The sequence below is a fragment of the Martes martes genome, assembly GCF_963455335.1.
Source record: "Martes martes genome assembly, chromosome: 10".
NCBI classification, from domain to species: Eukaryota; Metazoa; Chordata; class Mammalia; order Carnivora; family Mustelidae; genus Martes; species Martes martes.
Window position 1 is genome coordinate 55,671,395 of NC_137898.1, and position 22,405 is coordinate 55,693,799.

At 38.2% G+C, this 22,405-nt stretch overlaps 2 protein-coding genes across 2 annotated transcripts; both read left to right on the top strand.

The window, feature by feature from the left end:
- Window positions 1–1,273: 1,273 nt before the first annotated feature.
- On the top strand, window positions 1,274–2,218 carry LOC308350860 (olfactory receptor 51I2-like; the record flags this gene model as incomplete). The annotated part of the gene is made up of 1 exon (XM_080816327.1): window positions 1,274–2,218. The coding sequence occupies one exon, from the start codon at window positions 1,274–1,276 to the stop codon at window positions 2,216–2,218; it is 945 nt and encodes a 314-aa protein (XP_080672453.1).
- Window positions 2,219–18,933: 16,715 nt separating this feature from the next.
- Window positions 18,934–19,878, top strand: LOC308350076 (olfactory receptor 51I1-like; the record flags this gene model as incomplete). Its single annotated transcript, XM_080815077.1, has 1 exon — window positions 18,934–19,878. The coding sequence occupies one exon, from the start codon at window positions 18,934–18,936 to the stop codon at window positions 19,876–19,878; it is 945 nt and encodes a 314-aa protein (XP_080671203.1).
- Window positions 19,879–22,405: the final 2,527 nt, after the last annotated feature.

Here is a 22,405-nt window from a genome sequence, read left to right on the forward strand (position 1 = left end):
TAGATCCATTTGGGTTCCTTGAGGTACAAGAAAGGGAGTATTGAGGATTGAGGCCAGAATGACTGATTTAGTACTGACTACAAAGGCCTTCAATTCTAGGCTAATGAGTTTGGACTTGATCCTTTGGTAATGAGGGAGCATTCAAGGCTTCTAATTGGAATGGTGCCATTTTGAGATCCTACCTTTTAAAAATAGTAGTTTAGTTCTACTATAGATTAAAGTAGTCCTACTCCAGAATGAAATAGAGAGTGGTGTGAGCTTTATTAGGAAGCTGTCATTATGGTACAAGAATGTGATTGTTTGGGTCTGCAGGGGAGACTGCAGGTGAAAGAGAATAGAGGAAGGTACTGACAGAGGCATTTTCAGGATCGGTATTTTCCTTGGGTTTTACCTGGTTTAATACAGGAGATACAAGAAAGAAAGTCAAAATGATATTTGGATTTCAAGTCTCAATCTTAGGCATAATGATGATATTATTCAAAGAGATGGAGAACATAGATAAGAAGCAACTTTGTGGAATAAATAAATGATTATTGATCCAAAAGTTAGGTGCCATTTGGTTCTGAAAGACATTATTAAGAACTAACTTTTAGTAAATTAAATTATCCAGGGAGAAAAGTGATGATACAAGTTAACTGGATAGAAGAATGCAAAGATGACTGGGAATATGGGAGTCTAGTGCATCTTGTTGAATGTGTGGAATGTTATCTCTATGGATGGATATATTTCTACCCATTTATCTTCTTTCAGGATGAATGGATAGAAGAACTGACAGACTATATAAGAGTAGAGAAGTTGGAGTGTCAAAATAAGGTAGTAAAGTTTCAGTAGCATGAGAGAGTGGAAAGAGGAAAAGTTTAAGGTTTGATGAAGAATCGAAATGTTAAGGAAGAGGACTGAATTAGCAAGGAAGTAGTGATCAGGTCCCTTTTGTTGCAGGTCTTGAATAAAGTGATGCCCAGAGATCGATGAAAAGAGTTCATAGCTTTGAATATGAGAAGAAGCTTTGTGGCAGTAGGCACAGATGTAAAGAAAGGCAATGTAACCTATTTGCCAACTGGATAAACTGAGAAAACTCAGACAATTTCAGAGATCCTGGTGACAAAGAGAGGCAGGGATGAGTGATTTGGTGAGCAAGATTGATTAATATTCTAAAGTAAGGGGTTGGATGATACATGAGAGTCTTAAAATATTAGGCCTATGCCTTGAATTAAACTGTATGTTTGTCTTCTTTACAGACTAGTGGTCCTAGAACCTAAGCAGTAGTGCCAGTATGGGAGGCAAGCCCCACAACAGCTCAGAGTTGCCCCCCTTCACCCTGACAGGGCTCCCAGGGCTGGAGACCTCCCAACACTGGATGTTTCTGCTACTTAGTATCCTCTACATTGTCTCCATTGTGGGCAATGCCCTTATCCTTTTCATTATCAAGGAGGTACAGAGTTTGCATCAGCCTATGTACTACTTCCTATCCCTGCTATCAGTTAATGACCTAGGTGTGTCCTTTTCCACGCTGCCCACGGTGTTGGCCACATTTTGCTTCCACTTAAGAAAGATCAGTTTTGATTCTTGCATGGCTCAAATGTTCTTTATCCACCTCTTCTCCTTCATGGAATCTGGAATTCTGCTGGTTATGAGTTTTGACCGCTATGTGGCCATCTGTAACCCATTGCGTTATGCCACAGTGCTCACTGACGCCCGGGTGGTGCACATGGGCATGGCTGTTATCATCCGCAGTTTCTGTATGGTTTTTCCACTGCCTTTCCTTCTGAAGAGGTTGCCCTTCTGCAAGGCCAACGTACTCTCCCATGCCTACTGCCTGCATCCAGATCTGATCCACTTACCCTGTGGTGACATCACCATCAATAATATTTTTGGTCAATTCATTGTCATCTCTAACTTTGGTCTGGATTCTGCACTCATTCTCCTCTCCTATGCGCTCATATTGCGCTCTGTACTTGCTGTTGCATCCCGGGAGGAAAGACTTAAGACACTGAATACGTGTGTGTCACACATGTGTGCTGTGCTCATGTTCTACGTGCCCATGGTTGGTGTGTCCATGGCTGCTCGCTATGGGAGGCATGCCCCACAGTATGTGCACACACTCATGTCCCTTATCTATCTCTTTGTGCCTCCTATGCTCAACCCAGTCATCTATTCCATCAAAACCAAAGAGATTCGTCAGAGGCTTTGCAAAATACTACTAGGAACAAAGGTTTAAGGAGGAGAAATGTTAAAATTCCAAGATTCCAAGGATATATGTTGTCAGTCCACAAATTTGAGTTTTTAAAAACTGCTTTGACAAGACTTCTTAAATTTCTTTTTAGTCACTAAACAATATTAGGATTTCTGCCTAACAATAGTTATGACCCAAGCCAACAGGTTTTGACCAGGTAAACTGGGTCATAATTTAGTAAAATCAAATAAAGAAAACAAAACAACATTTGCTCAGTTTCCCTTTTTTAATCCAAAAATATATATTCTCATAACTAGTCCCTCATTTCAGGTATATTTGTCTTATTTTTGCTGAAAGTGAATCAGCACAAAAGCAATTGCTTATTACCATGGAACCTCTGTCATAATGGGTAAAGGAATTTGTTTCCCTGAGATTATGTCAAATATAGTTCTGTTTTTTTAATTTTTTGAGGAATATTCTTACTGTTTTCTATAGTGGATGCACTATTTTGCATTCCCACCAATGGTGTGCATGGGTCCAAATTTCTCTACATGTGTCGTCTTTTTGTTGTTGTTGTTTTATTTTATTTTGTTTTGTTCTGTTTGATAACAGCTATTTTGGAAGGTGTGAGGTAATATCTCATTGTGGTCTCAATCTGCGTTTCCCTAATGGTGAGCGATGTTGAACCATTGTATGTCTTGTTGACCATTTGTAAAGTCTTATTTAGAGAAATGCCTATGCTACTCCATAGCCCATCTTCAAATCAGGTTATTAGTTTTTATCCTATTAAATTGTAGGTGTTCCTTATATATTTTGGAAATTAACCCCCCTTATCAGATATATGGTCTGCAAGTATTTTCAAGGTTGCCTTTACACTTGATTGCTTGCTATGCAGAAGCTCTTTAGTTTGGTGTAGTCTCAGTTGTTTATTTTGTTTTTGTTACCTGTGCTTTTGCTGTCATAACCATATGATCCAGCAATCTCACTTTTGGTTACCTATCCAAAAGAATTTTGAAACCAGGATGTCAAAGAGATATTGCCATGCCTGTGTCACAGCACTATTTAAAATAGCCAAGATGTGGAAATAACCTAAATGTCCATCAGCCAATGAAGGGATAAAGAAAATGTGTCATATACATAAAATGGAATACTGTTCATCCATAGAAGGAAATTCTGCACTATATGACAATATGGAGGACCTCGAGGACATTACCCTAAAGTGAAATAAGACAGTCACAGAAAGACAAGTACTGCATGATTCCATTTACATGAGTTACAGAAAATAGTCAAATTCATAGAATCAAAGAGTGGAATGGTGGTTGTCAGGGGCTGGGGGAGGAAGGAAATAACCAGTTATTAATTGATGGGCATAAAATTGTAGTTAAGCAAGATGAATAAACTTTAGAGATCTGCTGTGCAACATTGTATCCATAGTCAACAACAATGTAATGTGAACTTAAAAATTTGTTAAGAGGGTAAGTGTTTAAATAAATGTTTTTATAAAGATTACGCAAAAGAATATTAGTTAAATTATATATATATATATATATATGTATGTTATAGCTCTTTATGTCAGCATTTGTTCCATGCAATACACACTATTTACCAACATTTTTTTTTAAAGATTTTATTTATTTACTTGACAGACAGAAATCACAAGTAGGCAGAGAGGCAGGCAGAGAGAGAAGGGGAGGCAGCCTCCCTTGCCGAGCAGAGAGCCCGATGCGGGGCTTGATCCCAGGACCCTGAGATCATGACCTGAGCCGAAGGCAGAGGCTTTAACCCACTGAGCCAACCAGGCGCCCCTATTTCCCAACTTTTAAGATGAAGTAAAGACAATTGAAATATAAATTGTACTAAGTAATCTAGGTTTCAAAAATAAAATTCAGTAAAGTGTGTATTACAGTATACATCATATATGTTCACATATATACCATATATGTTCATATAAACATGAACAATAGAAATGCATATATTAACAAACAATAAAGAAACAATGAAAGTGGGCACACTACATAGCAAAACATGAGACCTATGCAATGATATATTCTGCCTAAATCCATAGTCTTATAAATGTTAGTGGTAATTTTTATGACAAAAAAAGAGAAGAAGTTAAGAAATTAAGCATTTCAGGGCACCAGGGTGGCTCAGTGGGTTAAGCCTTTGCCTTTGGCTCAGGTCATGATCTCAGGGTCCTAGGATCGAGCCCCGCATCGGGCTCTCTGCTCAGCAGGGAACCTGCTTCACCCTCTCTCTCTGCCTGCCTCACTGCCTACTTGTGATCTCTCTCTCTGTGTCAAATAAATAAATAAATAAAATCTTTAAAAAAAAAGAAATTAAGCATTCAATTCAAGACATTGTGAAAGAATAAAATATTATATAAAATTATTTTAAAACAAAAATGTTAAAAGGACTGAATGATAGTGAAAGAGAAATATTAAAAATAGTCCAATAATCAATCTTTAACAAACTCCCAAAATAGACCTCCAAAAATCTAATGAAATGAAAAATAAACTTAAGAATCATATATAATACTAGATTAGAGAGGTATCTTTTTAAATTACAGTAGAATGTCCTATAAGTAATACGAAGTCTTGGATGAATGGTGTTTGAAGGAAAATTACAGTATGTAAATCCATGAAGACTTAACTAAAAATTGAGGAAGAAATTAAAACTTAACAATTACACTTCCACATCTCTAACATATTATAGTACAAGATCTTTTTCTTTGCTTTTCTCCCCACATTTCAAGAAATAGATCAGGCTTTTTATATATCTTGTCATAAATAAAATTAGAAAACTACAAAAGAGCACATATAATCCTGATAAACAATATAGAAAAAAATGTATGTCAGCAAACAATCCTGTAGATAAAACACATTAATGGAAACATATGTGTAAATACTGAAAGTTGTGAGTAAAATTAATAATATAAACAAAGCATAATCAACATTATTCTAGGATTAAAAGAATGACTCATTTTTCAGAAATTCATCAATATAATTCATTGTATTAATGAGTGGAATAATGAAAAAGATATGTAAGCAATAGTAGATTCCAGAAAGTGTACCTAATGAGACCAAAAATCCAAAAATATATAAAAATAAAATAATTTTTTTCTGTATATTTTATTATTGTGTTATATTGTATACTTTCTGGTTAAAATTTAAAAATTTTGCCATATATATTTTATACACACACACACACACACACACACACACACACATATATATATATATATATATACACACTTTTTTTTGGTCATCATTTACCATTTTTTGGAGGAATCTTTAAGCGATGAAGTGAAACGTGAAATAGAAATGACTATTTTGGGGCACGGTGGCTCAGTGGGTTAAAGACTCTGCCTTGGCTCAGGTCATGATCCCAGGGTCCTGGGATCGAGCCACACATTGGACTCTGCTCCACAGGGAGCCTGCTTCCCCCTCTCTCTCTCTGCCTGCCTCTCTGCCTACTTGTGATCCCTGTCAAATAAATAAATAAAATCTAAAAAAAAAAAAAAAAAAGAAAGAAATGAGTATTTTATTTTACCCTGTATCTGTAACTTGATACTAAATCCTGGCAACTCTAGATTTTTCCAATCTTTACCTCTACCTCACCACTGTTGCTACCTTATTTCGGGCTTTCATTATCATCCTCACTTCACTTGGCAATATCTTCCAAACTGATCCATTGTTTGCTGATCTTTTCTCTCATTTTCTCACACTGCAGCCAGAACAATCTTCTCAAAGACTATTTGATTACAAAACTCTCTAGCCTTCAATGGCTCTTAGTGTCTATGGGTAAAGTCCAAAAGCCTTAACATGTCTCTTAATAATATCACCACTATATTTCCTATGTCTTACTATCTCAACCATCCCCACCCTCCAAACAATATTATTTTGCTCTGGCCATATGGAACTATATGTGATTCCCAAACCAATAGGCTGCTTTATGCCTGTGTACCTTTCTTCTGAAAACCTTTACTTAGAAAATCTTGTCTGTTTTTATCTGTCTGGAAATTGCATATCATTCTAATTGTTTATTAAAAATATGTATTGGACAGATACCATGAGCCAGACAGTTCAGGTTCTGAGTTATCTGCTCTGTATAACATTTTAAGGAATTCCTTTACTACCTGCCTTCTAGCCACCTGGTCCCCTCATCTCTAATAGTGGTAAAACAGAGATTTTATTATTTTTATGCTTCTAATGTATTTGTGTAGAATTTCACCACAGCAGCTAGATATCATTCTGTACTAGTCCATACATAGCTTCCTATTTGAATCATAAGCCTCCTGAAAGAATGAATTGTTTAACATTAGAAAGAATGTGAACTTTGTACAAGGCGGATCATAGCCTTAGAAGAATCCTAACTTCTCTGAACCTCACAGTTTACTCTTCTATAAATTGTTATCAAAATAACCAGATTATATTTTTATAAAGTTTAGAGATAATGCTTGCAAGATGGTTGGTACATTGCTTGCATATAATAAGTACTCAATAAGGAAAAATCTTACATTTACAATAACCAAATTACTCTCAGAGCTTAACCTTGTACAAATAGTACACATTATAATAAATGCTTATTGATTGGGTAAATGAATGAATGCAATCATATTATTATTATTTGCAAGTGATATAATTTGTGGATTAAGAAAACAGAAAGATCTGGGAGAACCATTTTGCATGTCAACTGACCTCAAAAGAAAGCTAGGGTAGCAATTCTAATATCAGACAAATTAGATTTTAAGCTAAAGACTGTAGCTAGAGATACAGAAAGTCTCTGTATCATTCTTAAAAGGTCTATACAACAAGATGATCTAACAATTGTAAATATCTAGGATCTCAACATGGGAGCAGCCAACTACATAAGTTAACATTAGTTATTATGGTTGACATAACTGTTAACCATAACAGGGAGACATATTGATAATAATATACTAATAGTAGGAGACCTCAACACTCCACTCTCAGCAATAGGCAGATCATCTAAGCAGAAAATCAACAAAGAAACAAAAGCTTTGAATGACACACTGGACCAGATGGACCTCATAGATATATACAGAACATTCCACTCTAAAACAACAGAATACTCATTATTCTTGAGAACAGACCACATTCTTCTGCAGAATAGACCACATACTGGGACACAAATGGGGGCTCAACTGATACCAAAAGATTGAGATTATCCCTTGCATTATCTTAGACCACAACACTTTTAAACTGGAACTCAATCATAAGAAAAAAATTGGAAGAAATTCAAACACGTGGAAGCTAAATACCATCCTACTTAAGAATGTTTGAATCAACCAGGAAATCACAGAAGAACTTGAACAATTCATGGAAACCAATGAGAATGAAAACACATCAGTTCAAAACTTATGGGATATGGCAAAGTCTGTCCTAAGGGGGAAACACATAACCAGCCAAGACTCACTCAAAAAAATGGTAAAATCCCCAAAGCACAAGCTAACTTTACACCTTAAAGAATTGGAGAAAGTACAACAAATAAAGCATAAGCCAAGCAGAAGGAGAGAAATAATTAAGATTAGAGCAGAGATCAATGAATTAGAAACCAGAAATATGGCAGAGCAGATCAACAAAACTAGAAGGTGGTTCTTTGAAAGAAAAAGATCAATAAAATATGGCCAGACTTATCCAAAAAGGAAAGAGAAAGACCCAAATTCATAAAATTATGAATGAAAGGGGAGAGATCATGACTAACACCAAGGAAATAGAAAAAATTATCAGAAATTATTATCAACAACTATATGCCAATAAATTAATCAACCCAGAAGAAATGGATGTCTTCCTGGAAGCCTATAAACTATCAAGACTGAAATAAGAAGAAATTGACAATCTGAGTAGACTAATAACCAGTAATGAAATTGAAGCAGGATCAGAAACCTCCCAAAAAACAAGAGCTAGAGCCTGATGGATTCCCAGGGGAATTCTACCAAACATTTAAAGAAGAAATAACACCTATTCTCCCGAAGCTGTTTCAAAAAACAGAAACAGAAGGAAAACTTCCAGACTCATTCTATGAGGCCACATTTACCTTGAGCCCAAAACCAGGCAAAGACCCCATCAAAAAGGAGAATTTCAGACCAATATCCCTCAACAAGATCCTAGCTAATAGGATCCAACAGTACATGAAAAGGATTATCCATTATGACCGGGTGAAATTTATCCCTGGGATGCAAGGGTGGTTCAACATAGTAAATCAATTAATGTGATAGAACACATCAAAAAGAGAAGAGAGAAGAACCATATGGTCCTCTCAATTGATGCAGAAAAAATATTTGACAAAATACAGCATCCTTTCCTGATTAAAACTCTTCAGAGTATAGGGATAGAGGGAACATTCCTCAATATTATAAAAACAATATAGGGGCACCTGGGTGGCTCAGTGGATTAAAGCCTCTGCCTTCAGCTCAGGTCACGATCCCAGGGTCCTGGGATCGAGCCCCACGTCGGACTCTCTGCTCAGCAGGGAGTCTGCTTCCCTTCCCCTCTCTGCCTGCCTCTGCCTACTTGTGGTCTCTGTCTGTCAAATAAATAAACAAAATCTTGAAAAAAAAACAATCTATGAAAAGTCCACAGAAAATATAATTCTCAATAGGTAAAAGCTGAGGCCCTTTCCCTTAAGATCAGGAACATGACAAGGACACCCACTCTCATCACTATTGTTCAACATAGTGCTAGAAGCCCTAGCAACAGCAATCAGGCAACAAAAAGAAATAAAATGTATTCAAATTAGCAGATAAATCAAACTCTCTCTCTCTCTCTTTGCAAATGACATGATATTTCATGTGGAAAACCCAAAAGACTCTACCCTTAAATTACTAGAACTCATACAGCAATTCAGTAATGTGGCAGGATACAAAATCAATGCACAGAAATCAGTTGCTTTCCTATACATTAACAATGTAACTGTAGAAAGAGAAATTTGGGAATAGATCACATTTACAATAGCACCAAAAAACTTAAGATACCTTAGAATAAACCTAACCAAAGAGGCAAAAGATCTATACTCTAGAGACTAAAAAACACTTAAGAAAGAAATTGAGGAAGACACAGAGATGGAAAAACATTCCATGCTCATGGATCAGAAGAATAAACATTGTTAAAATGTTTATGCTTCCCAGAGCAATCTATACTTTCAATGCCATCCCAACCAAAATGCCAATGACATTTTCAAATTGATGGAACAAACAATCCTAAAATGTGTATGGAACCAGAAAAGACCCCAAATCACCAAGAAAATGTTGAAAAAGAAAAACAAAGCTGGGGGCATCACATTGCCTGATTTCAAGCTATATTACAAAGCTGTGATCACCAAGACAGCATGATACTGGCACAAAAATGGACACATAGATCAATGGAACAGAATAAAGAGCCCAGAAATGGACCCTCAACTCTATGGTCAACTAATCTTTTACAAGCAGGAAAAAATATCCAACTGGGTGGGGGGACAGTATCATCAATAAATCATGCTGGGAAAATTGGATGGCTGTGTAGGGAAGAATGAAACTTGACCATTCACTTACACCATACATAAAGATAAACTCTAAATGGGTGAAAGACCTCAATGTGAGCCAAGAATCCATCAAAAGCCAAGAGGAGAACATAAGCACTAACCTCTTTGATATTGGCCACAGCAACTTCTTTTAAGACATGTCTCCACCTCCAAACTACTAGAACTCATACAGCAATTCAGTAATGTAGCAGGATACAAAGTCAATGTCCAGAAATCAGTGGCTTTCTTATACACTAACAATGAAAATACAGAAAGGCAAATTAGAGAATCGATTCCATTTACTATAGCACCAAAAACCATAAGATACCTCGGAATAAACCTAACCAAAGAGGTTAAAGATCTGTACTCGAGGAACTACAGAACACTCCTAAAAGAAATTGAAGAAGACACAAAAAGATGGAAGACCATTCCATGCTCTTGGATGGGAAGAATAAACATCGTTAAAATGTCTATACTGCCCAGAGCAATCTATACTTTTAATGCCATTCCAATCAAAATTCCACCAGTATTTTTCAAAGAGCTGGAGCAAATAATACTAAAATTTGTATGGAATCAGAAGAGACCCCGAATTGCTAAGGAAATGTTGAAAAACAAAAATAAAACTGGTGGCATCACGTTACCTGATTTCAAGCTTTACTACAAAGCTGTGATCACCAAGACAGCATGGTACTGGCATAAAAACAGACACATGGACCAGTGGAACAGAGTAGAGAGCCCAGATATGGACCCTCAACTCTATGGTCAAATAATCTTTGACAAAACAGGAAAAAATATCCAGTGGAAAAAAGACAGTCTCTTCAATAAATGGTGCTGGGAAAACTGGACAGCTATATGTAGAAGAATGAAACTTGACCATTCTCTTACACCGTACACAAAGATAAACTCGAAATGGATAAAAGACCTCAACGTGAGACAGGAATCCATCAGAATCCTCGAGGAGAACATAGGCAGTAACCTCTTTGATATCAGCCACAGCAACTTCTTTCAAGATATGTCTCCAAAGGCGAAGGAAACAAAGGCAAAGATGAACTTCTGGGACTTCATCAAGATAAAAAGCTTCTGCACAGCAAAAGAAACAGTCATCAAAACAAAGAGGCAACCCACGGAATGGGAGAAGATATTTGCAAATGACAGTTCAGATAAAAGGTTGATATCCAGGATCTATAAAGAACTCCTCAAACTCAACACACACAAAACAGATAATCATATTAAAAAATGGGCAGAAGATATGAACAGACACTTCTCCAAGGAAGACATACAAATGGCTACCAGACACATGAAAAAATGTTCATCATCACTAGCCATCAGGGAGATTCAAATCAAAACCACATTGAGATACCACCTTACACCAGTTAGAATGGCCAAAATTAGCAAGACAGGAAACAACGTGTGTTGGAGAGGATGTGGAGAAAGGGGAACCCTCTTACACTGTTGGTGGGAATGCAAACTGGTGCAGCCACTTTGGAGAACAGTGTGGAGATTCCTCAGGAAATTAAAAATAGATCTTCCCTATGACCCTGCAATTGCACTGCTGGGTATTTACCCCAAAGATACAGATGTAGTGAAAAGAAGGGCCATCTGTACCCCAATGTTTATAGCAGCAATGGCCACGGTCACCAAACTGTGGAAAGAACCAAGATGCCCTTCAACGGATGAATGGATAAGGAAGATGTGGTCCATATACACTATGGAGTATTATGCCTCCATCAGAAAGGACGAATACCCAACTTTTGTAGCAACATGGACAGGACTGGAAGAGATTATGCTGAGTGAAATAAGTCAAACAGAGAAAGTCAAGTATCATATGGTTTCACTTATTGGTGGAGCATAACAAATAATATAGAGGACAAGGGTAGATGGAGAGGAGAAGGGAGTTGAGGGAAATTGGAAGGGGAGGTGAACCATGAGAGACTATGGACTCTGAAAAACAACCTGAGGGTTTTGAAGGGGTGGGGTGGGAGGGTGGGGGAACCAGGTGGTGGGTATTAGGGAGGGCACAGATTGCATGGAGCACTGGGTGTGGTGAAAAAACAATGAATACTGTTACGCTGAAAATAAATAAAAAATTAAAAAAAAAAAAAGACATGTTTCCAAAGGCAAGGGAAAGTGGAAATGAGCTTTTGGAACTTCATCAAGATAAAAAGCTTCTTCACAGTAAAGGAAAGTCAACACAAAGAGGCAACCCATGGAATGGGAGAAGATATTTGCAAATGACATTACAGACAAAGGGTTGATAACCAAGATCTATAAAGAACTTCTCAAACTCCGCTGAGAAACAGAGAACAAATACTCAAGTCAAAAAGTGGGCAGAAGACATAAACAGACACTCCAAGGAAAACATACAAATGGCCAACAGATGCATGAAAAAATGTTCAATATCATTAACCATCAGGGAAATTCAAATCAAAAGCACATTAAGATACCATCTTATACCAGTTAGAATGACAAAAATTAACAAGGCAAGAAACAACAAGACTTGGAAAGGCTGTGGAGAAAGGGGAACCCTCTTACACTATTGGTGGAAATGCAAGGTGGTATAGCCACTTTGGAAAACACTATGGAAGTTCCTCAAAAAGTTAAAAATAGAGCTACTATATGACTCAGCAATTGTACTACCGTGTGTTTATCCCAAAGATACAGATGTAGTGAAAAGAAGGGCAATATGCACCCCATGTTCATAGCAGCAATGTCCCCAATAGCCAAACTGTGGAAAGAGCCAAGATGGCCTTCGACAGATGAATGGGTAAACAAGATGTGGTCCATATACACAATGGAATATTACTCAGCCATTAGAATGGATGAATACCCAACTTTTCATCAACACAGATGGAACTGGAGGAGATTATACTAAGTGAAATAAGTCAAGAAGAGAAAGTCAATTATCCTATGGTTTCCCTTATTTGTGGAACATAAAGAATAGCATGGAGGACATTAAGAGGCAAAGGGGGAGATGAACCACGAGACACTATGGACTCTGAGAAACAAACTGAAGGTTTTAGAGGGGAGAAGGTTTGGGGGGATGGGTTAGCCCGGTGATGGGTAATAAGGAGGGCATGTATTGCATGGAGCACTGGGTGTCATACACCAACAATGAATCATGGAACACTACATCAAAAACTAATAATGTACTAACATAACAATTAAAAAAAAAACACAAAGATCTGAGAAGAAAAATCACTAAAAATTGAAAAAAAATTGCCAAATATAGTAATACAAAACTAGCAATTTCAAAAACAACAAATATTTTAATTCAACTCTCAAACTTAAAAATTTAATTCCTGTCAGTAATATTGCAATGATCTATATTATGGAACAAAACTTCATGTATGATTGATGTGTTTAAAAACAAACTTGAGGATTTCCTGGGTGGCATAGTCAGTTACTCTTTATTTCTGCTGGTTCATGATCTCAGAGTTGTGAGATGAACCCCAGGTTGGGTTCCATGTTGTGGGTGGGATCTGTTTAAGATTCTTTCTCTCCCTCTCTTTCTGCCCCAACCCCCCTAAAAAAGTAAAATAAAATAAATAATAAGTTGGGTGAATGGACACAAAAGCACGTGTCTAGGTTGAAAGGTTAAACAAATACTGAAAGTGTCATTTCTTCCCAATTCAATTTACTTAATCCTGAGTATTCTGGGGAATACAACAACATGATTTTAAAGCTCATTTAGAATTCTTACACAATGGAGATTACTTTCTACAAAGTATTTTAAAAGTGGGAAACAACTGGGAAGGGTGGGGGAGGTAGGGGTGTTGGGGGGCACCTGGATGACTCAGTCGGTTAAGTATCTGCATTAGTTTCAGGTCATGATCCTGGCATCCCATGATCAAGCCCAGCATGGGCTCCCTGCTCAGGGGGAAGTCTTCTTCTCCTTCTCCCTCTGCCCCTCCCCCACTTGTGCTCTCTGTCTCTCCTTCTCATAAATAAATAAATAAATAAATAAATAAATAAATCTTTTTAAAAAGTGGCAAATGGGACAGGAATAGAGTCAACCCCCTAATGTTAAAACATGAAGGAAAAAAAAAAATTAGAAACCAATACTACTTGAAATAGAGGCTATGGTTGGGACACCAGATTTCTAGAACAAAACAGTTTGGGAGAATGTATAAGCCACTGTAAAGTAGTATTTCAAATAAAACATCTTATCAAATAGAATTTATAGCATGCTGACACTTTTTTTCTTGGTAAAAACACTGATGTAATATTACTGTTAAACATTCATACATTTGCATAGAAAAGTATTTGGAAAGAATAATGAATTATAGTAGTAGTTGTCTCTGGTTAGTGAGAATTGGGAACCTTTATTTTTCTAATTATCTATATTGTCTACTTTTCTACAAAATCTATATTTATGTTTTTAGTAAAATGAAGGAGAGAGGAAAGAGAGAGAGATGCAGGCAGGTGAAAACAATCTGAGTGTCCTATGGATCTGAGAGTCCACAGAGGCATTGAACCTCCAGGGCCAGAATCTGAGCCCAGGTTCCCCTGCTGGATCCTCACAGAGGTGATTTCTGAATCCTCTGCTCTGCTCATCTCAAGGGATAACCATTTCCTTTTCCTAGGGGAGCCATTCCTTTCCAGATGTGGCTATGGGCCAGGTGGTGGAGTGCTCATGCCATCACTACCTATGGAGGACTGACGTGGGCCCGAGAGACTCACCCCACTTGGTATATCCCCAGAGCACGTGGAACTTCCATTCTCTGTACCCCACTCCACCAGAAGCTTGTGCTAACCCAAATGTTTACTGTGTGGCCAAAGGATCATATGAGATCATTAGTTTAAAACAAATGACAGAGATTTGGAGACTATGGGTGTAAAACTGATAAACATGTCTTCTCTTGCTCTTAGTGTTTACTTTCAAGAAACAGACATTTATTCTCATTTTCTAGATCCCCATTGGAGCCATGTGTGATTTTTATATATATAAAGACCTATGCATTTATTTATTATTTAAAATAAATTTACACATTTTAATATATGTGCTGCCGAAGCAAGCACTACATTTTAATATATATTAATGTAATGTTTATTTATTATTTAAAATATATGTAATAGTATAATTTTTAGTATAATTTTTTAGGATGGACAGAGTTTTTAGTGTTTTCTTCACTGCTGTATTTTGTATGTACAGTCTGTCTACTGAAAATTCCAATACTGATTTTAGGTCTAATAAAGTGCATTCATCAGGTTTCTGTAAGGATTAAATGAGTCAGTCTATATCAAATAGTCTATCATAGTTCCAGACATTTGGTGAAAGTTTACAACATATGAGTTATTCTTCTGTCCCTCTCCAAGCCTGGTAATGAGAGACAGCATGGGCAATGGGCATAGACTTTGGGTCTGGATCCGGAAAATTCTGTTCAAGTTCTGACTCTGTAACTATTTTTCTGGGAATGACAACAAGCCTCTTCCCCCTTAGAGACTCCATTTCTTCATTGCAGAAGTTTTGGGGTGACACAAGACGGCCAAAAGCTCTCTTAGTTTAAGACCTTTGGTTAGTGTCTTAGGAATCAACCTGTCCTCACAGCCCTCAGAGCCCCCCAGAGCTCAATGTTATCCCATCTTCTACTCCAGTTCTTTCCTGGCAGATGAAACACTGATAAGTCATCACACTAGTTCTTGTTTTATAAGCTCTAAGCATGTGATATTAAGTGTCATAGTCAGCTGAATCACAGGCATCTGTAGTGTAATTTTACAAATGAGGAATTAGGCACTTGAACCAATTAAATAGGTTTTTTTTTTTTTTTAAGAATACACAATTGAGCAGGGAAGAAGGTAGTTTTGAATCTAGAACTAGATGTTGGGTGACAATCTGTCCCCGTTTGCCAGACTGAGGGGTTTCCCCCATGCAGGATTTTCTGTGCTAAAACCAGTATAGTTCCAGGCAAACCAGGATGGTCACTCTATTTGCTGACTATAGATCATTAGGTTTTTAGTGGTTATGCTCTTTTGCTTCTTGAAATCTATTTGGGTTGTGGGATAGTTAGTACAAAAAGCTCTAATTTGAGAAGCAGTGAGAGTCAGAAGGTCAGTCAGAGGCTCAGAAGGTCAGTCAGAGGGTCAGAATCTGGCTATTTGTTGGCTTACTGAAGGGGTTCCTTCTGGGCTTCAGTTCCTCTTCCCTAAAATAAAGAGCAACACAGTTCTAACTCTTAATTTCTTTGAAACCTCTAAGGGGAGAGATTCTAGGGCACAGAGGGGTCATCCTCTCAAGAGTTTTTGCATTGTCTGCTGCCCCAGCCACCACCGAGCCCCAGGGGAATCTTAAGAGGCAGCTTTATAGAGATCAAGTCTGGGAGGTTGTGTGCAGAGTCTTTGGTGTTTCTTCCCTGGTAAATACTTCACCCACCTCTCTCCTCCCTTCCAGCAGAGCTGCCCTGGGGAGGTAAGTTGGGACTTCAGCTTTTGCCACACAGAGGTCTGTAAGAACCTCACTCATTACAAGCTTTAAAATCCTAAGTCATTTAGGATACAGATATTTGAAGAAGGAGAGGTTATGATCTAAATTTAGAGATTTTACCCGCATTCCTCTTCCTCAAACCCATACTTCCCATCTGTAGCCCTTGATGTCTGAAATCCCACTATCTTGGCCTCCTTCTTACAGAGTTACTCAATGGTTCCTAGCATGTACAGACCTACCAGGCAGCTTCTAAAACTTTTTTTCAATGCAAATGCTTCAGTGTAATTCATTCATACTCCAATATTCTAATTGAGTGGTGGATAAAGGCTGAGACAAAAGGCAAGAGCCTTTGGCTGGGAACCCAAAAATGGAAAAACAATGTGAAAAGAGGACCAGAGGATGTTACCCCCCTAATAACCCTTCTTATCACCACTCTCTTGGTTGCCATTTATTCAGTACATAATTTTCACCAGGGCCCTGAATATGAATTTTAAGTGTTTTATTCTGTTTTTTTTTCTATACTGTAGATGTCAAAATAAGGCATGAAGACATAAACTAAATGCATAGCTGGTATATGGCAAAGCTGATATAAAAACTCAGTTATTGATGTTAGGTGAGTTACTTAACTTATCAAATTCATTTTATACTTAAGAATGTATAGCTTATAATACCTTCTTCAGATAGCTTATTTATCTACTTAATTAATACTTACTGATTAGAACTAGAACTGGTAATCTTTGAGTCCAAACCCAGGGCTCTATGCTCAGTGACTTGGCTAAGCATTGAGAATAAGAAGAAAAGTAAAAGAGACAATTATGTGAACTTATATGGGGAGAGAAAGATACTAATCAAATACCCATACAGATGCACAATAATTCACTATGATTCTGAAGTGTGATGAGTCATGAAGAAAACTATGTATGAGATAGTGTAACAATGACACACAACCATGAGCAGAAAAGTAATGAATGATTCAAATAACTGAAAGATGAAAACTTCCTGGTGATGCTGATGCTGCTTCACAGTAAGGATGTATGAATTAATTTTTTTAAAAGATTTTATTTATTTATTTGACAGAGAGAGTGAGAGAGCAAGCAGTGGGGAGCCACAGAGGGAGAGGGAAAAACAGGCTCCCCACTGAGCAAGGAGTCCAATGCAGGGCTCGATCCCAGGACCCTGGGATCGTGTCCCGATCCGAAGGCAGATGCTTAATCGACTGAGTCACCTAGGCATCCCAGGATGTATGAATTCTTATTTCAAAAAGTAAGAGAAGCCACTGGAAGATTTTCAGTGAGAATGTAGCACCATTTTATTTATTTATATTATAAACAAGTAATTTGACTGCTTTGTGGAGAACAGAAAGGGGCATGGCACTCAGCTGGGTAATCATCAAGGAAGGTTCTGCAGACATCCTTGTTGAAGATGCTGATGGGTGAATGACAGTTGGAAGTGAGTTGGAGAGGAGAAGCAATGTTAAGTATGTTTTGGAAAGGTGGTAATAAATTAATTAGATCTCAGAATGGGAGAGGGTGAGAGGTGTTTCCTAGGTTGCTCTAGCTTAAGTGCATGAATAGATAGCAATGGGTTTCCCTGAGATGATAAATATTGGAGGATCAAGTATGATGATTAACAAGAAGTTCAACTTTGCGTGTTATGTTTGAGATACAGATGAGCTATTACAATAGATTTTACAATTCTCCAGTAGAGAACTGAATGCTTGTATCTATAGCTAGAAAAAAATCTGAGCTACAGAAATAAATTTGGGATCACTGATGTACAGAAAAGTGATAAAGAAGAACATTATGAGTGAAAATAATTTTGAAAATATTATTTATGAAAGAGAACAGAGAAATGAGTGGTTACTAGAAGATCGTGGGGGGAATACAGAGGATTTTTTGTTTGCTTGTTTATTTCTTATGAAGGATCATGAAATATTTCCTCAATAAAGAAGAAGTTGGTGTGAGGTGGCACATATCTGAAGCTTATGGGAGTGATCAAAACCCCTGATTCTCAAACTTGGCTGCCTATCAGAATCACCTGGGAAATTAAAAAAAAAAAAAACTGATTCTTGAGTCCCACTGACAGATTCTGATTTAATTGATATGAGTGAGGCCCAGACAAAGGAGTTTTCTAAGCCTCTTCAAATGAATCTCAGAGTTTCCGAATCCTTAATCTAAACAGAGGACAAAAAGTGTGAACATGCAGGAGAGGAAACCCTAAAGCAATCAGATGTGGAGGAGCATGAGATTCTGAACCCTTGGTGAATAAGTGAGGGGCCTGAGCAACGAAGAGAGGATGAGGATCTGGAGTGATGGTTGAATGCAGGCAAAAGAGGAGACAGCTGAGTCTAGATGGAGATGTCATCACTTGCACAGGAATGAATCTCTCAGTAAGCAGAGAGGAAGGAAGGACATACCATACCTCACTTCTTGAAGAAGGTGATAGCTAAGAACTGGTAGGGAGAAAGGGCATAGTCACCTTCCACAAACGGAGAAATGTTTGAATCTTTCTGTAAAGAACACAGAGGCAGGATGAACAGGGGATAATTTCCCCTTCTCCTCCCAAAAATGAGTCAAAGGATATCTGTGGGGAAGGATTTGGACCCCAAGACACATCTGTCGATATGGTCAAACTGCAGAAAGTCTGAGATGTAACAAACAGCCTTAACCTGTTCCTTCCTGACCCTTTCATGATCTAACAATCCTAGAAGCTAAGTATCATTGCCCTTTCTATTCTGAGGGCAGTGGCCACTCCTGGTCTTCCACTGTTTGACTTCACTTTACTCTGGTTCTATTTCCTCAAAAGCTACTCAAGGACCCTCATGGGAAGTTTGGGGACTAATGTCTCTAGCGCTATCAGCTTCACTCTAACAGGCTTCCCAGAGATGGAAGGCCTGCAGAACTGGTTAGCTGCCCTCCTCTTGCTGCTTTATGCTATCTCCATCCTGGGCAACATCCTAATTCTCTTCATCATAAAGGAGGAGCAAAGCTTGCACCAACCAATGTACTACTTCCTGTCTCTGTTGTCTGTCAATGACCTGGGTGTATCCTTTTCTACATTGCCCACTGTCCTGGCTGCCTTGTGCTTTCATATCCCAGAGACTGCCTTTGATGCCTGCCTGACCCAGATGTTCTTCATCCACTTTTTCTCCTGGACAGAATCTGGGATCCTTCTGGCCATGAGTTTCGATCGCTATGTGGCCATTTGTAATCCCTTGCGTTATTCTTCAGTGCTCACTGATATCCGTGTGGCTCACATGGGCATATCCATCATCATCCGCAGCTTCTGCATGGTCTTCCCATTGCCCTTCCTTCTGAAGAGGCTACCTTTCTGTAAAGCCAACGTGTTAACCCATTCCTACTGTTTGCACCCAGACCTGATCCGCCTGCCATGTGGAGATACCACCATCAACAGCATGTATGGCCTGTTCATTGTTATCTCTGCCTTTGGTGTAGACTCAGCGCTCATCCTCATCTCCTATGTGCTTATACTGCGCTCTGTATTGGCCATTGCCTCCCAGGAGGAGAGGCTGAAGACACTCAACACATGTGTGTCCCACATCTGTGCTGTGCTCATCTTCTATGTACCCATGGTTAGTGTGTCCATGGTTCATCGGTTTCGGAAGGATGCCCCTGAGTATGTGCACAAGTTCATGTCCCTGGTATATCTTTTTGTGCCCCCAATGCTCAACCCAATTATCTATTCCATTAAGACTAAAGAAATTCGTAAGAGGCTATACAAAATGTTTTTGAAGACTAAGCTCTGATCAGGGAGAGATCTTCTGGAAAGCCAGGTGCCCTAGGAATTTTTTGTTATTGCTGAATCTTGGGTATACTTGTCCCTGGAGGGTTTTAATCCCCTTCTGTAAATGGACCTATGATTAGGTACCTGCCATTAGTTGTGTGGTACAGCCTGTTGTAATTAACTGTGTCACAAGTTGTCATAGGTGACTTCTGTCAGAGCTAACAAGGAAGAGGGTCTTCAGTTAGACTCTTTTATTTGTCCCAATAACCAATTACACCTATGCTTTCCAGTAATTATCAAAACAGAGAAAAACTTACGTAAACCACACTATAACTGGAGATTATGTTACTTGAGATCAATGGTATAACTGAATATATTTTAAAGGAGTAATTCTTTTGAGTATCTTTAAACTTGAAAAATTAAAACACACAGTAATTATGACCAACTTTTCACTATTAAAATAAATACAAATATTCCCGAGTCTTGTAAAAAGGAATGTATATGCTTTCCATTTTGACTAGGCAATATAAGTGATGTTAATACTTGAAATTTACAAGTTCAAACAAGGAGAAAAGTTTTGTGGAAAAAATCATATGCTGTCATCCCTTGGGTAGACTGGGGGATGATTAACTTTCTTCTAGGGAACCAGTAAGCCCTCTAACTGGAAGGCTAACAGACACCAGTGATGGATGGGGGGTGAGTCTGCTTCAGTGACAATGCCAGTTTTCTCCACAGTTTGCTGGAAAATGGATTTTCATGGCCTGTAGTGAACACCTAAGCCCAGAAACTTCAGCACTTGCTAGAGTAGAGAATAGTAGCTGAAGAATATCAGGACCTTTAGAGAGCACAATCCCTTTAGAGTAACAGCCATGAGGTGAGAGGAAAACTCGGCAAAGTCATGCAAAACACACATAGCACAGCCCACACAGGTCATATGGCCAGTTGGCAGAGGTACACACAAACATGGCAGCTTTCACTGGACAGTGCACAGGCTATGGCAAAATTCAACACTGTTGGATGATTGGGAAAAGCAGACACTGAGGCAGAAACATATCAATTTTAAAGAAATACCTTTTCCATGTTTTTTTTTTTCCCTCAAAAGATCATGAAATAGCTTTTCTAAAATAAAGCCATAAGGACTGAGTGACATAATATTCCCCTAAACAGCAGCAATATAGATCTGCATCTCCTGTGAACACTTAGATGTCAAATTAACCAACCATTACAAAAAAATTAAACAGAATAAAAACCTAGAGATAATATCTTCAACAATATTAGATGATGGAGAAATGACTAGTACCCTAGATCAAGGTAGGTATAGCCAAAACAGAGTTAGAAAATACGTGGTAGGGAGCAGTGTAGTGAAGGGAAATAACCAAATTTAGTCCAATAGGAAATGACAAACCCCCAAAATCATAAAAACTCACCCCCAGTAGGAGAGGATGGAAACCTAGGCAGAAACCTGGGTGGTGGCTTTGAGATTGACTGGTGAAACTGGGAACAATCCTTATAAGATCTAAGTCCTTGTGCACCTGAAAGGATCAAGCAATGCTGTGGTGCTCCTAAGCATTTGAGAATCTCTGAAATGCTCAGCATATAAGCTTTTCCGGGAGGCTTTGACCTCAGCCAGAAGGAAACCACAGATAAAACAAATAAAGATCACAGAGTAAGAAAGAAAGTGCTGGTGACAGATGCAGGCTCTGAAGGAAGCAGGTGCAGGACAGTGCCATGACACTATAATTCTCAAAGGTGTGCCCACCTCCCCACCTGCCTTGGAAGGAAGGCTTGTAGAGGTCTAGAGCTGGAAGAGAGGGAGGGAGTCACACATCCTCTAGAAACAGCCTTAGCTCTGAGACACACAAGCAACCTCCAAGAGAAATGTTCCTTGAAGCTGTTTGCACAACAACAGAGGGAACCCCAGAGCCACAAAGCTGGAAATGCTACCCTGCCATCTCCACCCAGTCCAGAGAATTTCCCTCTTAGTTATCTGGAAAACCATTCTTCTGTATATATGAGTCCAAAAACTGGATATGAGCTAGCTCTGTACACATTTACAGCAAAAATGAAAGAGAGAAGAAGAAAAAAAAAAAAAGACAAAGACTAACTCATGGCCCTTAAAGTCATGGTTATGATAGGAATCTTTCTTCTTTTTCAAAAAAATGTTTTATAGCTTACTGCTCTGGTGTCTATAACCAAGTATTAGAAACCATGTGGCTGACTTCAGTATTTCTTAGGTTTCTTTTTTTGTTTTTTAATCATATTTCTGAATTCAACCAGAGAATTGAAAAGTCACAGAATAAGGAGCAAAGTAAGTGTCAGGTGTAACACGAAGTATTTCTGTTAAAGTTTTGTGCAGTGAAGCCTTATATATTCCTTCAGCAAACCCACATGGAATGAGGAACCTGTGATAAGCACTGGGTATGTGGCTAATTGAATGGGTTACTGATAACAATGAGCGGGTGACATTGGGAGATGCTTTCTTGTGCCTGTCTCAGCAGTTGAATATTGATGTGCTGAGCGAAGCTCTGAAATAAATAAGGGACAAAAAG